Source organism: Antennarius striatus, chromosome 12, assembly GCF_040054535.1.
Source record: "Antennarius striatus isolate MH-2024 chromosome 12, ASM4005453v1, whole genome shotgun sequence".
Classification (NCBI taxonomy): Eukaryota; Metazoa; Chordata; class Actinopteri; order Lophiiformes; family Antennariidae; genus Antennarius; species Antennarius striatus.
In genome coordinates, this window is record NC_090787.1 from 21,017,600 (window position 1) to 21,033,983 (window position 16,384).

A 16,384-nucleotide genomic window follows, 5' to 3' on the forward strand; every position below is an offset into this window, starting at 1 on the left:
AACTGAGAACCTACACAAACACCTCATGATCATACCTGAGAGTAGGACCGTAGATCAACCGATAAATCCAGAGCTTCGTCTTGCGACTCAGCTCCTTCTTCACCACCACAAACCTACAGCGACTGCATCGCTGCAGAAGCTGCACCGATCCGTCTGTCAGTCTCACGTTCCATCCTTCCCTCACTCGTGAACAAGACCCCGAGATACTTAAACTCCTTCACTTGGGGCAGTGACTCTCCACCGGCCTGAAGAGGACGCACCACCCTTTTCCGGTCGAGAGCGATAGCCTCGGATTTAGAGGTGCTGATCCTCATCCTGCTTGCGTCACAGTTAGGTCCAGGTTTGATGAGACCAACAGCACAACATCATCTGCAAAAAGCAGAGATGAAAACCTTTGGTCCCCAAACCCAAGAACTGCCACCTTATTGTGGTGGGGGAGTTTGAGTGTCTGAATGAATCCCAGGAACTATGTTGTCAGGGGCTTTATGCTCCCGGTAGGGTTTCCCTTCGCAAACAGGTCCTGGTAGAAGGGCCAGACTGAGGGCAGTAACAAGACCCCTAATGCAAGAAAAATATCAAGGACCGTGACGTTGCCCGGTATGGCACAACCGGCCTCTGCCCACGTGGCCCGGCCGGGCTCAGCCCGAAAGGACGACGTGGGCCCAACCTCAAGTGGACTCACCACCCCCGAAGGAAACAGTTAGGGACGGGTGCAGTGTGGACTGGGCGGCAGCCGTCAGCATGGGGCTGGACGACCCAATCCCCACACAGAGTCTATCTCCGTCTGCATTTTCCCTGATTTTTAGGAGTGGCAGTGTCTCAGTGGTAGGGTGGGTCGTCCAATGATTACAAGGTCAGCGGTTCTATTGCCACCCCCGCCCAGCCACCTGGAGTGTGAGCTGACAGTGGGAGGTGTCAGCTCACCTCCAGAGCACTGCCCAGGCACCCTTGAGCCAGGCACCGCCCCCCTTTACAAGTTGTTCATTTTGGCGCACCAAGAAGGTGCTGCCACCACTCTACCTCCCCCTGCATGCCCCTTCCCTTGTGTTCAGGGTCTGTACATACCAATACTGTATATATATATATGTGATTGATTACTAGAGTGTGCTACTACACTGACCACTCTACATCGTCAGTCTAATTATCAGGGTTTTAAAAAAAACCCTGATAAAAGGACATCCTGAGCAGAATTTCAGTTCAATAATTTAATCAGGTGACACAAATACAGACGTTAAACACTCTTAAACTTCCTTTCAGGTTGTCCTGTTGGGGATCCCTACAGGGTGTTATCATTTCTTAGATTAAAATGGATGCTCATTTGTTTATATGTGGGTTTGAACCCAGGGCAGCGTCATACACCCAAAGCATACACTACCACTGACCTACATCCAGAGTGTTACATACCCGAAGGGTGCCTGGGGGTAAAAGAGTGGGTGTTTCCTGACAGGAGACCTCAGACTGGTGTAAGGTCACATCAGAAGAAACCACCAGTGTTCAGATAAAAGCTGAATGTCTCATGTGTAATCACTGATATTCACATTAGCTAGGTCTGTCAGGGTTCAGCCACGTCTGTTCTGAAACTTTAAAGAAATGATTTAAAAAAACATTTTCTTTTCAAAAATATTTTGTATTTTTTGGTTTTTAAAAATCTGTCCCAGTCCCACCCTCGCAGTAACGACTATACAGCCATCAGTGTTCTTTACAAAGAAAGTAACCACTACCAGTAAATGCTCAAACAGTATTTTGTTTGTATAAATGAACCATGTTGATTATCAGGCGTGAAAAGGTTATCAGGTTACATTTTTGAGCCTTGAACAGAGTAAGCTAAGCTAACAAGCTAACAAGCTACAATTTCCTTTGTTAAGTAAATAAATCTTCTTTAACTCTCAGGAACAAAATGAAAACGTAAATTTCCCCCCTAGGATTAATGACTCCTTCAGTGAAACAAAGTCATTGTAAAAACTGAAGAATCTTTAATGTCTTTTAACATTTTAAGCAACAACACAGATCAATAATAGAAAAACAACAGACAGATGGAGGGAAAGAGGCAGGTCAAAGCGATTGGAGGGAGAGGATAAAGAGGAGAGGGATGACAGAAGATTTCACCTGTCAGTCATCAGTCCATCACCGCTGCACAGGGATGAAGAGCTTTATCTCCTCCTCCTCTCCTCTCTGTTCCTGTCTCTGTTCTCTTTATTCCTCTCTCTGTCCCTCTGCTTCTCTCGCTCCCTGTCCTCTCTCTTCCCTTCATTCTCTCTCTCTCTTTCCCTCCCCCGGTCTCTGTCCCTCTCCCTCTCCCTCTCTCCATCTCGTTGTCTGCCCTGAGAGTCCATCTTTCGTCTCCTCTCCTCCTTTTCTTCTGATCTGTCTTCTCGTCTGTTCCTACGTGCACCATCACGTGCACGCTCACGGTCCTCTCCTTCACGTGCACGCTCCTCCTCCTCGTGCGCTCGGCCTCTCCTGTGCTTCCTCGCCCGCTTCTCGTCGTTGCTGTCCTCCTCCTCCTCCTCCTCGTTCTTGTGTCTGGCTCGCTTTTTGTCTGAGACTTTCTCCTTCTTCCGCTCCTTCTCTTTCTTCTTCTTCTCCTCACTTTGTCCTTTTCTCTTCTGCTTCTTCCTGCGTTTGGCATCCGAATCTGGAAGGAAACAGAAAATAATCCCAATCTCAGGAAAAAAATTGTTCAGGTTTACATGATCCAGATTTCCAGATGCAGAAACTCTCCACCCTTCACACTGAAGCATATTTAGAGTCTAAATAAAAATGCATTTATCCAACCCTTGAATAATGCCAGCATGACATTTCAATGTGTTGTAAATAACTGTATATTTTTGGAAAGGCAAGGGGGAAATATTATTGCTCTTCTTTTGCGGGTAGCTGGTTGGACCAGACGCCACCCTCATTTACAGTTTTATCAAGATACAAATTGTCCTCCACACTGCTGCTCGATGTCAACACAGCAAAGGTGCCACTGGGTTGTCTGTGAGTTCAACCTCTGTAACACCGAAACATACATCTGTGTGAACGTGTGGTGAACAGGCAAGTGGGGGAGTTAAGTGTGTGTGTGAGCAAAGCTGGAATTAATGTAAAATGCAAAAAACATCACATACAAGGTTTTGGCCTTTAACAGGCAGAAGAGTTTACACATGTGAGGCTTATTGTAAAAATTATTTTACAGCTGCATTTATTTTATTTAATTAATTTTAAATTAGATCATTAATTAAATTATTGATAATTAAATATTTTTAATTTTTAATAATAATCTTTTTAATATTTAATAATAATTTCATTTTTAATAATTAAATTATTAATTACATTAATTTAATTTAATTATTGATTAAATTAATTTAATTCATTAATTTCCCTGATGGAACCTCCTTAAGGGATAAATAAAGTTATACTCTATTTCATAATATTAACTCGTTGGCTACCATTGATCTCATCATCCATCGGTTTTCTTTCTGTTCTTGACCGATCACAAAACGCTTCACTCAGAGAGACATCGTGTTTAATTGCGAGTGACCTCTGACACGCAAACTTTGTTGCATCGTAAACTGATGTAACTTCTCCGTCTTCCTCTGATTCGCCATCCTCTGTTCTGTAACTGGATCAGTCGTTATGACGACACATCCCATGATGATAAGCTTGATTTTTGATGACAAAGCTCCACCAGACCGCAAGAACAAGAAACAAACAAGACACCCTGAACGCACCTGAGCTGCTGCTGCTGCTGGAGGAGGAGTCCGAAGAGTCTGATTCTGATTCGCTGGAGGAGTCTGATGAGGAGGAGTCAGATGAGGAAGAGGAGGATGAAGACGTCGAGGAGGAGTCAGAAGATTCCACTTCCTGGTTCTGGGTCATTATCATCTTGGGAGCGTTCTTCAGATGTTCCCTCAACTCGTCCCTGAGAGAAGAATTTAGATTTTATGTGATCAGTCTTTATTTTTATCACAAGGTTCTGGATATAATCCAGACTTGACGGTTCCAGTAGGTAACAACCAGTGTTCACCACAGGCCTGATGGCAATGAATTAAAGTGCAAAAGTAGTGAACTGCATCCTTTAGCACTACTAGAAATGTGTTCTCTCAAGGAGGCCACTGCGAGACCAACTTTTGTCTTCTGCAGGTCAGGAATGACATTGAGTTTGTAAAGATTAAGACCTGCTACATGGTTCAAAATAAAATGCTCAACAAAAACATCTGGCCGGACGTGTTCCTGGATTTATGAACACATAGCATACAGTCAGTGAGTGTGTGTGTGTGTGTGTGTGTGTGTGTGTGTGTGTGTGTGTGTGCAGATACGCCTGCGTGTGTGACTTACGTTAGTCCTCCCAGTCCGATGGAAGTGAAGAAGTTGATGGCGAAGCGAGTGTTTCTGGGATTATCGCGAGGAAAAAGGCCTTCAAAGAAAGGCTGCAAAGTCCTGAAAACACACACACACACACACACACACACACACACACACACAATCAAATACGAGGACTTGTGTGTTGTATTTCCCTCTTCAGTAACCACACTGGAGTTTAAAATCCTTTACCACGAAAATCCGATGACTTCTGACATGAACAGAACAAACGTGACACCAAGGGGTTAACGTTTAAACCCCTCTATGATGACGACGACTTTTTCTTACAGTTGACATTCTTACAAACACACAAACTTTTCCTTTAAACACACAGAAAAGGGACATTAATAGAAAGAAGCTATTCTGACAGTATAAGGAACACAAATAATCACACTGGCAAAATGTAGTACAGGTAGTCCTCATCATAAGAACATTAGACTTACGAATATTCGGTGTTACAAACAAACACAAGCTGCCATATCCGACTATTGTCCTGCCGTTCCCCTTTCTGCCACAACCCCCACTGAGCAGCACCCTTACGTTCGTGCATCTCAACACCCACGCCCCCTCTTGTTGTTGTTTCTGTCAGCATCTCAGAGCGTCAGGTGTCATACTTTGGAAACGTTGTTAATCATGGATAAAACAGCAGTTAGTGAAGCCAGTGGCAGTGGTGACCATCGCTCTGATGACAACTCTGACCCACAATAGTAATGACAGTTAAATGACCTCAAATGTGAATTATAGATTGAAAGTTCATAAATAATAACTTGCAATTTAACTTCAGAACAGCGTTTCAGAACCAATTGTGTGTTTTATGTTGATGTCGACCTGAAATGTGAACTTAATCTGGACAAAAGGTGCTGATCTGTTCGTCTCATTCCTCAGTGATGAACACCGACATACTTGTTCGATCATACTCAGCAGAATCTGTGACACATTTTGAGTTCAATAATCAAAGATGAATGTTTGTGCTGGGATTTGCTCCAATCATCTGGGATACTGAACTTTATTTCCCCAACAGGTGATCAATAAAGGTAGATCTTAAAATATTCTAGGATGTAACATAAACCATGAAGCGGACTGACCGCCAGTAGTGTTGTTACACTCAAATATTCATCTTTCTTTGCAGGTGTGTGTGCGTGTGTGTGTGTGTGTGTGTGTGTGTGTGTGTGCGTGTGTGTGTGTGCGCGTGTGTGTGTGTTCCTACATGTCTTTGAGCCGTTGGTTGAGTTTGGGGAGGCCCATGTAGGCACAGAGCTCCTGGAAAAGGATCTTTACAAAGATCCTGCTGGACGACGTCGTGGTCTCCTCACTCATCCTGATGCACTCCAACACCTGGTGGACGGATATCATCATCACCATCATCATCAGCTTCAGAAGCATCACACACAGATGTGTGTGTGTGTGTGTGTGTATCCTTACACTCCAGGGCACTGAGTCCGTGTAGAGCAGGTGAGCAAACAGTCGCGCCACGTTCCTCAGTTTGTTGGTCTCCAGTCGGTGAATCGTGTCGTATTGTTCAGAGAAGATCCCCTCGAAACTCTCCATGTACTCTTTCTTCAGCAGGCAGAACCTCTACACACACACACACACACACAAACACACACACACACCCAAGCCTCCTTAATTCAAGCATATGTGCTCACAAGAATGATAACACTAACAGGTGTGTGTGTGTGTGTGTGTGTGTGTGTGTGTGTGTGTGTGTGTGTGTGTGTGTGTGTGTGTGTGTGTGTGTGTGTCTCACCCCAGCCAACAGACCAAAGAACTTCTCGTAGGTTCTCTGTTGAGCGCAGCAGTCCAGGATCATGTTACACAGCTCCTTCTGTTCACACAAACACACAACAGTTATCGTCACGGAAACACAGACAAACAGAAATCCTGCCTTGAAGTCGCGATCAGCTGTTCTCCGCTTAAACAATCAATGACGGGCCGGGGGGGGTGAAGAAACGAACGGAGCAGGGGTCACTCCGGCGTTGGGTTCCATCGGGGGAGGTGAAAACGGTCAGGGGGGGAAACATCAGATCAACATGTGATGACATGTGAGTGAGAACAGCTGTGATAACATCAGAGCACAGGAACATGCCAGGAGTCTGGACTTAGATGTGTTTCACTTTAACTGGAAAGGAAGACTTTAAATACTAGGGGTCAACCGTCCAGAGAAACAGTGAGTGGAGTTAGGAGGTGGAGAAGCAGATCCAAGCAGGCAGGAACAGGTGGAGGAACGTGTCTGATGGGACAGAAGAGTCTCGGCTAGACTGTAGGACAGTTTATGAGACAGTGGTGAGGACATGATGGATGGACTGGACACAGGACCACTGAAAAGAAGACAGGAAGTTGAGCTGGAGGAAATGGAGATGTTGAGGTTCTCTAGGAGTGATAGGGTCAGACACGAGTTCATCAGAGGAACCGTCAAGGTGAGATGTTCTGGAGATGAAGTTAGAGAGAGCAGACTGATGGTTTGGTCGTCCAGAGGACAGATGGTGAGGATGGAGCTACCAGGAGAGGAAGACCAAAGAGAGGGTGGATGGATGTCGTGAGGAGGACATGAGGGCAGTTGGTGTCAGGGAGGAGGATGAAGATGATAAGACGACACGCTGTGGAGACCCCTAACGGGACACGCCCCAAGGTAAAGAAGAAGATCGTGTTTTGGGCGACTTTCATCATGATTTGTGTGGTTTAAGAACAGCCAGTGTGTCTGGTTACCACTGAGCTCTCCATCGTTTTTATCTCATGTGTTCCTGTTGGAGGAGACACGAGTTCTACCAGGTTGGATTAGATACCTTCAGATGGATTCTACTTCATGATGCTGGAATGAAGTCATTTGTCCTTCAGACTGTGTGTGTGACGTGTGTGTGTGTGTGTGTGTGTGTGTGTGTGACGTGTGTGTGTGTGTGTGTGTGTGTGACGTGTGTGTGTGTGTGTGTGTGACGTGTGTGTGTGTGTGTGTGTGACGTGTGTGTGTGTGATGTGTGTGTGTGTGTGTGTGATGTGTGTGTGTGTGTGTGACGTGTGTGTGTGTGTGTGTGTGTGACGTGTGTGTGTGTGTGTGTGTGTGACGTGTGTGTGTGTGTGTGTGTGTGACGTGTGTGTGTGTGTGTGTGTGATGTGTGTGTGTGTGACGTTTGTGTGTGTGTGTGTGACGTGTGTGTGTGTGTGTGTGTGACGTGTGTGTGTGTGATGTGTGTGTGTGTGTGTGTGTGATGTGTGTGTGTGACGTGTGTGTGACGTGTGTGTGTGTGTGACGTGTGTGTGTGACGTGTGTGTGTGTGTGTGACGTGTGTGTTTGTGACGTGTGTGTGTGTGTGTGTGACGTTTGTGTGTGTGACGTGTGTGTGTGTGTGTGTGTGTGTGTGTGTGATGTGTGTGTGTGACGTTTGTGTGTGTGTGTGTGTGTGTGTGTGACGTGTGTGTGTGTGACGTGTGTGTGTGTGACGTGTGTGTGACGTGTGTGTGTGTGTGACATGTGTGTGTGTGTGTGACGTGTGTGTGTGACGTGTGTGTGTGACGTGTGTGTGTGTGACGTTTGTGTGTGTGATGTGTGTGTGTGTGTGATGTGTGTGTGTGACGTGTGTGTGTGTGTGTGTGTGTGTGTGTGACGTGTGTGTGTGACGTGTGTGTGTGTGTGACGTGTGTGTTTGTGACGTGTGTGTGTGTGTGTGTGTGACGTTTGTGTGTGTGACGTGTGTGTGTGTGTGTGTGTGTGTGTGATGTGTGTGTGTGTGATGTGTGTGATGTGTGTGTGTGACGTGTGTGTGACGTGTGTGTGTGACATGTGTGTGTGTGTGTGACGTGTGTGTGTGACGTGTGTGTGTGTGTGTGACGTGTGTGTTTGTGACGTGTGTGTGTGTGACGTTTGTGTGCGTGACGTGTGTGTGTGTGTGTGTGTGTGTGTGTGTGATGTGTGTGTGTGTGACGTTTGTGTGTGTGTGTGTGTGTGTGTGTGACGTGTGTGTGTGTGACGTGTGTGTGTGTGACGTGTGTGTGACGTGTGACATGTGTGTGTGTGTGACGTGTGTGTGTGACGTGTGTGTGACGTGTGTGTGTGACGTGTGTGTGTGACGTTTGTGTGTGTGATGTGTGTGTGTGTGATGTGTGTGTGTGACGTGTGTGTGACGTGTGTGTGTGACATGTGTGTGTGTGTGTGACGTGTGTGTGTGACGTGTGTGTGTGACGTGTGTGTGTGTGTGTGACGTGTGTGTTTGTGACGTGTGTGTGTGTGTGTGTGACGTTTGTGTGTGTGACGTGTGTGTGTGTGTGTGTGTGTGATGTGTGTGTGTGTGATGTGTGTGTGTGACATGTGTGTGACGTGTGTGTGTGACATGTGTGTGTGTGTGTGTGTGTGTGACGTGTGTGTGTGACGTGTGTGTGTGTGTGTGTGTGTGACGTGTGTGTTTGTGACGTGTGTGTGTGTGTGTGACGTTTGTGTGTGTGACGTGTGTGTGTGTGTGTGTGTGTGTGTGTGTGTGTGTGTGTGTGATGTGTGTGTGTGTGACGTTTGTGTGTGTGTGTGTGTGTGACGTGTGTGTGTGTGTGTGTGTGACGTGTGTGTGTGTGACGTGTGTGTGACATGTGTGTGTGTGTGACATGTGTGTGTGTGTGTGACGTGTGTGTGTGTGTGTGTGTGACGTGTGTGTGTGAGACGTGTGTGTGTGTGTGTGTGTGTGTGTGTGACGTGTGTGTGTGAGACGTGTGTGTGTGTGTGTGTGTGTGTGTGTGTGTGTGTGTGTATGTGTGTGTGACGTGTGTGTGTGTGTGAGACGTGTGTGACATGTGTGAAGCAGCCGCTCTGAGGAGAATGTGCCTGAAGACATATAACCGTGTGTGTGTGTGTGTTTTCCAGCTGTTGAGTGACTCAGTGTGGATGACAAGGTCATGAGCTCTGACCTCTAACACACACACCACCGATACATGAACACACTGAACAGCAGGTGTTTCCTCTCACTCTCTCCTCAGTGAGCGACGTCACACACACACACACACACACACACACACACACACACAGTGGTTGATCACTGCCCCCTGCTGGTTGGAGCTGTAGATCAGTGACACCCCAGCTTTTCGTCTCCACAGACGGTTTAACGTCACCTTTAAGGTACGGTGGATAAATACAACAAAATAAAATAATACAACCAGCATAAAAAGTGTTTATTTTCTCATGTTAATCGTAAATGTGAATCCGGTGTGTATAAAACTTTATTCGTATCAACCTCGTAACATAACACCAATGTTTCCTTTCTCAGTTTGGGGGATTCAGTTTAGCGCTAATGTATTCTGTGTTAGCGGCCCCTTTAAGAAGGTAGTCATGTGACCGAGGCCAGCATCTTTAAAACGTTCAGAATGTTCTGTCCTCTACACCAGTTAGAGTCGTTCTAGTTATTAATTTACTGGTAGTTTTAGTTCTGGTTTCTGTCTTCATTCCAACATTAACTAGTGAGCGCTGCACTGACGCTCGTGTTATTTATCTAGACTGAAGACATCTTCATCCTCATCAATGTGTGTGTGTGTGTGTGTGTGTTTACACGTACCGTCTGACTCTCAGGGAAGTCCATCTTGATCAGTTTGTGAGCACACTCCTCATAGTCCAAACTACAGACAGAATGAAGGAAACACTCCATCAGTGTGTGTCAGTCCACACACCAGAGAACCCGCCGATTCATCGACTGTGTGTGTGTGTGTGTGTGTGTGTGTGTGTGTGTGTACCTGGACTGTATAGCAAGATAGATGGTTCTTCTGAAAGCAACCAGGTTGACTTCTGTCTGATCAAAGATGGTGACCGTCTCACCTGAGACAGAGAGACGTGTGAACTCTAAAGGAGTCAAACCGGGACAGATCGTTCATCACAGACACTGTTCAGACTCAATCCATCTCACCTTCTCCTTCTTCTTCATTCTCCTCCTCCTCATCTTCATCACTGGCATCACCCTCCTCCCCTGAATCGCTGCTGCCCTCGTCCAGAATGTCTGTGATGAGACGACGGCGCCATGGTTAAACTGAAGCAGGAAACGGTTTAAATGTGTGTGACGGTTGTGCTCCTCCTCACCTCTTTTGATGGTTTTGTATTTCTCCTCGTTCTCCAGGAAGTTTGGATCCAGTTTAAACACGTCTGAGTGAAAACAGAGATATAACAGTTACATGTATGTGTGTACTTTTCTCTGAATGCTGTAAATTCAGAGAAAAATACCCCCGAACCCAACCGAGGACTCACTGAGCACGTCCTCTGTGTTGTACTCGTCCTCCAGAGGCAGCATGTGGGTGAACTGGTCTTCCTCGTCCACCAGATCCAGGCCGTCTGGGACCACTGGGTGATCTTTGAAGCCATCCTTCCTGATGGCAAACATCACCTCGATCATGTACTGGACCCTCTTGTCGATGGCCGACTCATGGAGGACATTCCTGAGGCGCTCAAAAATTGCTGAAAAAACAAGAACATGGTGTGAACAGCTGATGATCAAGACTGCTTGTATATTTTGAACTGGGAAAAGTAAAAAAAAAACATTAGAGTTTAACACAGTATTTACAGCTGAATCCATTTGAAGTCAGGTTCTACACACCATTGATCCCTCGGGGCGACACTTCAGTCAGTTTAAGCCCACACTCCTTCAGGAAGGCGATCGCTACCTCCACGCTGTCGTCGGTCGGACGCTCCAGCAGCAGCGTCAGCATCTCCAGACACAAAACCTCGTGGGCCTGAGGAGGAGACGGAAACGGGGTTCACCCCAAACCGAACGCCAGCATGCAAAGCTTCATTATTAGTACGTAGGACGTGGGGTACCCACCACATTCTGGTTGATGAGATGGGCCACAAACTTTGAAGCAGTCAGGCACTGTTGCTGGAAAACCAAACACAAACTGGTTTTAGCATCACTAGAATGAACTATAAGTGAAAAATAAGTGAAAAATAAGTGAAAGGAGGAAAGACAATTTTTTTCTCATTAACCTGAAGACCTTCAGAGAACCTAAATCTGTAATCTGTCAAACTGTTTTCACGAGATGAAGAATAATTTCATCTAGAAATTTGTCAAAGTGACCCAACCTCTTTAGAAAATAACTACAAGATAATGTTGACTACTGTGCTAAGTTCCTTTTGTTTTATCAGACTACAGGTAGTCCTCAACGTACCAACATTCGACTTACAAACATTCAGTACGAACAAACTGTATATGTGCTGCTGCAGTTCCCCTTTCTGCCACAACCCCCGCCAAGCAGCACCACTGCGATCGCGCAGCTCCAACACTCGTCTCTCCCTCTTTAAAATATATCTGTTTAATATATAGGATGTTTTTATTAATATTTATTGTACTGTATTATAATATTATGTGCTTTTAAAGGTTTTTTGGCCGACAAAAAGTCTAAATAAACGATATTATACTTGATATTAATTTCTCTGTGGTTTTTGTTTTTTTTGGTGAAAACTGACGTATAATCTGAACGACTTAACTAAAAATGACCTGTACCTGTATTTTATGGCCCTGTAGTTGGTTTTATGTTCAGTAATTGTTTCTGGTAAATTTTAGGGAACAGAACTTCTGTATTTAGCGTAGAAATGGAAATTAAATAACCTCCAATTACAATTATAGATTGAAATTTAATAAATAAAGATTAGATAACGACAAACAATTAAAATTACAACCTCTCAAAACCCATTGTGTTCATAGGTTGAGGACTTCCTGTACAGTCATTAACATCATACCAGAAGTTTATTTTAGTTCTTTCTGAACTGAAGGTGAATTTATTATTGACTCATTCCCATCATGTTTTAATTCTGCTGCCCATCATTTTCTACAGATCTGACCAACATGTCCGCCCACACACAGACGGACAGACACCTTGAGGTTCCGGCGGTAGCTCTTCCTGAACGTGAGGATCAGGCGCTTGAGGATTAACTCGCCAATCTGAGGAAACTTGGAGTTGATGATTGCCACGACGGCCGCGTAAACGTGAGTGAAGATAGGCGACGCCCCCTGGGCCTGCAGCACCGAGCGAGCCAGCAGCCCCCTGACACACAGACAAGGTGAAAGGTTAAAGTCAGGTAAGAGGTTACAATAAAATGTCAAATGTGCTGTAAATAAGTTCCTATATTTGAATATTACGGGATGTTTTGTTTACCTCCCCCTGACGATGTTCTCCTGCAGCAGCTCCTGAATGATGTTGAAGATGTTCGACACGTTGACTTTGTTGATCAGACCGTTGATAGACTTCTTCAGAGCCTCCCAACTCATCCTCTGATAGGCCAGGCTGCACAGGAGGCGGAGCATCAAATCAACAACACAGGTTTTGGTGGTGGGAGAACATACAAACTCCACACAGAAAGGAATTGAACCCAGAACCTTCTTGCTGTGGGATAACAGGGCTACCGACTGTACCACCAATGTTCAAATTAAGTTTAAATAGTCGTTTATATTTTTTCTAAGCTCCTAAACGCTCAAGCCTCAGATTCCAGGATCAAAAACGATCCAATGGTTTTTTTTAAATGATATATGATTATTTACTATAACCAACTAACTCTCTGCACCTCATCAAGTCTCTGTACTGAAATGTTCTAATAAATTCATTACAAAAGAAAATTCATATCCAACTTGATGAATTCCAGCTAGGCCACATGTGTCAAACTCAAGGCCTGGGGGCCAAATGTGGCCCGCCTCATCATTTTATGTGGCCCTCAAGAGCGTAAAAGCACAGTATCTAAAAATAAATAGGTCAAAAGTGTGCTTTGACCAAAAACTACATTTCCCACAATGCAGTAATTCAGACAAGTTTAACTTTGACAGAAACGTTTTGAACAAAGTGAACATCGTAACTCATCTTTTCTTTATCCTCTTGGATAATTTGATGACAGTAAGGAATAGTTGTTGTATTCTGCTTTATAATAAGTTACATCTAGTTACATTTATTAGTTACATCTGGCCCTTTCAGGACAGCTGTCACCATGATGTGGCCCTCGGTGAAAATGAGTTTGAACGCCCCCCCCATGTAGACCGGATGGACGTCACCCCCACCTGCTCTTATCTGTGATCTGCTGCTGCATCATCCGTAGTTTGGCGGGGGGGATGTAGGCGCCCCCAGTCCGGGTCAGGATGGGGTCCAGCTCCTCTTTCTTCTTCTTGGACGGGGGCTCACTTGTTGCCACCGCTTCCCTTTCTGTTGAGGGGGAGGCTGAACGGCCCCGCCTCCTGTGATCTGACTCTGGATTGCGATTGGCCCGCCAGTCAAACTGTCCCCCTCTGTTGTCACGACGACTGTCATATTGATCCCTGGGTGAAATAAAGATAAAGGAACCACCTGTTTTTCATTTTTTGAAAAGTACGCTGAAGGAAGTTTGTCACGCAAATGCAGGACTCTAAATAACTACTTCGTGTTTATGATCAACATTTCATGCTGAACTGATTGACATTTTGCACCTTTTTAATCCAGAACCACATTTTCTCAAACAGACTGATGATCAAATTAAAACTTGTTAAACATCTTCCCAGCCAATCAAAAGCTGTGTAGGTGTGACTTTAAATCTGTTTATTCGTTACCGAGTGTAGCGTCCTCTGTTGTGGCGTCCCCGATCTCTGGAGCCGGACCTGTCTCGCCCTCTGGACCCGGACCTGTCTCGCCCTCTGGACCTGGATCTGTCTCGTCCTCTGGACCTGGATCTGTCTCGCCCTCTGGACCCGGACCGGTCTCGTCCTCTGGACCCGGACCGGTCTCGTCCTCTGGACCTGGATCTGTCTCGCCCTCTGGATCCGGACCTGTCTCGCCCTCTGGACCCGGACCTGTCTTGCCCTCTGGACCCGGACCTGTCTCGCCCTCTGGACCCGGACCTGTCTCGTTCTCTGGAGCCGGACCTGTCTCTGGCTATGGATGGGTCTTGTTCCTTGGATCCTGATCTCTGTGTGACAGATAAAGAGGAGGATGAAGACACCCTCTATAATGCAGCATTGACCTCCATCCCCAGAAACCACAACAACCGTTCACACCTGAGGGATCAGAACAGACCAGATATTTACAACTAACGGTAATCAGTGCGTATAAAACATTCACATTAGACTTTTCTTACTTTAATCTGAGCCACACTACTCCTAATCTTCTTCAGCGTTGCAAAATGTTCATCCTCATCCTCGCTGCTGCTGCTGCCTGAGCTGTCAGAGGCAGAGCCCCTGGAGGGGGGCCGGACTGCAGGACTGACATTAGGTGATAGCTGCTCTTTGGGGCTTCTTTCAATGGAGATGACCTCCTGAGGCCTCTCTGCTGCTGGACTAGTCCTGTTTTCTGACGGTGCTGATGTCGGAGAGAGGAGAGAAAGATGTGTTGAGTGTCAAAACTACAGGTACTACTAGAGCTACCTGCACTGAGACAATTTACACACCTCTGTTTTCTCTCTGCCCAGGACTGGGACTTCGACTTCTGCATGAAGAGGCCATACCTGAAAACACACATTCATGATTATTATAAAGAAGTAATGGAAGGGCTAATTTTTTAACATTGTCTAATCCTACAATTAGACTAAAATAGCTGAGTGTGCACCATGTTTTAAAATCCCTTGCGGTTCTCAGCTCACACAATCTTCTGTAGAAGATACACATTTTCCTGTTTAGTCATTTGTTGCATTAGAAGGTATAAAAACATCTTGATGGTTTCCGCAAAATCTATTTCTCATCAGTTCTCTTTTTAAAGGTCTTAGGTTACTGTTATGTTTTTCCCAAACAAATTCTTGGACCTTGTTGGGACATTATGGAGGTCAAGGAAAGATGTGAAGGGAAATCCTTTAAAAAAAAAATCCAGAAAACTTCAGAAAAGAAAGTTTCCCTGCCCGAAGAATTTGATTGCAATTCAGTGACGCTACACAAGTATGGAACAGTGAATGGTACGGAAATATTTTGTTTTCTTTTAAATTATTTACATATTTCTTGCACATTCTTGACTCCAATGTGCTAAACATGGACAACTTCTAAAAAGGCAACTTCTAAGTCAGGGGTACGTCAATCGTGATCTGTCGTAAAAGTCGTGTGGGTAGATAACATATCGTTGAAAAAATAAAAGACAGTGTTTGTCAAATTCAGGTAGTCACTCATTCTTTGAACACATGTTGTTGCTGAACCTGGACCTGACCTGACCGGGCAGGTTCCCAGACCAAGAGAGCTGCAGGAGCCTCTGATTGATTAAATGTGATGTAGACCTGCAGCACAGGAAGACAGACTGTGTAACATCAACCGAGGGGAGAATATGGATGTGACATAAAAACAAATATATCAGTGTTACACTTCTTCTATAACATCTCTATACTTTATCAGAACCATAATAAACGCTGTCGAGGGGATGGTGTTCAGATTGTGTTTCAACAGTTACGTGCTCCATATAATGTTTAATCTTCGTTAAAAAAAATCCGTTACAAGATTAAATTGGACACCAATTTGACAACAATATCATCCGCAATTATAAAATGTTTCCCAACAAACTCAATTCTACCGCCATGTGTGTTTGGATGAGCTAAAGTTAGCTTGTCTGCTAATCCTATTTTGACTACTTCCTTAGCGAGCTTAATCTACTAATCTGCTGCTAAAATCTGTGTAGTTAAAAAACCTTCTTTCGTCATTCCGTTTCTTCAGATTTAATCCTGTTTTACCTGTAAAACCGTTCTGCTTTCGGACGTCTCTTTCTTTTTCTTCTTGTCAGAGCGGTATCTCTGGCGGACGTGCGTCCTGCGTCTACACGAAACACTTCCGGGTTATGGATATCTTCCGGGTTTCACAATAAAAGCACGAGCAGCGCGCCTCACGCCCAGAGTCAGCCATAGGCTCCAGTCACCCGCGACCCGCGACAGCGGATGAAGTGGTTTAGAAGATGAATGAATGAATTAATACAATTTTAATATTTTTAAAAGAGGTTTTCATCTTGCCCAAAAATTACACAAATATCAAGACTGGACATTTATGCTGAGGACAGTAGTACGTTTGTAACTGTCTCGTTGAAGTCAACATAAGCAAAAATTTAAGAAGAAAATAGTTGTCCGTCTGTTTCTATTTTGCAATGGGTAGCGCTGTCGCCGCACAGCAAA

The 16,384-nt window shown here is 45.1% G+C and overlaps 1 protein-coding gene across 3 annotated transcripts; it reads right to left on the reverse strand.

The window, feature by feature from the left end:
• Positions 1–1,950: 1,950 nt before the first annotated feature.
• On the reverse strand, positions 1,951–16,053 carry cwc22 (CWC22 spliceosome associated protein homolog). Of its 3 annotated transcripts, XM_068329434.1 has the most exons (21): positions 15,953–16,015; positions 15,439–15,505; positions 14,696–14,752; positions 14,387–14,607; positions 13,863–14,218; positions 13,341–13,595; positions 12,451–12,579; positions 12,171–12,339; positions 11,121–11,174; positions 10,896–11,031; positions 10,550–10,756; positions 10,385–10,447; positions 10,215–10,304; positions 10,045–10,126; positions 9,870–9,930; positions 6,089–6,166; positions 5,764–5,916; positions 5,549–5,676; positions 4,318–4,419; positions 3,711–3,901; positions 1,951–2,635 (listed from the first exon to the last, which is right to left on the reverse strand). In XM_068329434.1, exons 3-21 carry the CDS (start codon positions 14,748–14,750, stop codon positions 2,151–2,153), a joined length of 3,015 nt encoding a protein of 1,004 aa, XP_068185535.1. In that variant the 5' UTR covers positions 14,751–14,752; positions 15,439–15,505; positions 15,953–16,015; the 3' UTR covers positions 1,951–2,150. The 3 variants fall into 3 exon arrangements, with proteins under 3 accessions (XP_068185535.1, XP_068185534.1, XP_068185533.1); XM_068329433.1 differs by lacking the exon at positions 15,439–15,505 and having other exon boundaries at positions 15,953–16,053; XM_068329432.1 differs by lacking the exon at positions 15,953–16,015 and having other exon boundaries at positions 14,696–15,931.
• Positions 16,054–16,384: the final 331 nt, after the last annotated feature.

Coding starts and splice junctions, on each gene's coding strand:
- cwc22 (XM_068329432.1), bottom strand. CDS start 14,912: ATGTGTATCTTCTACAGAAGATTGTGTGAGCTGAGAACCGCAAGGGAT. Junction 14,608..14,695: donor TGGGCAGAGAGAAAACAGAG/GTGTGTAAATTG, acceptor CTCCGACATCAG/CACCGTCAGAAAACAGGACT. Junction 11,175..12,170: donor GCTACCGCCGGAACCTCAAG/GTGTCTGTCCGT, acceptor TTGGTTTTCCAG/CAACAGTGCCTGACTGCTTC.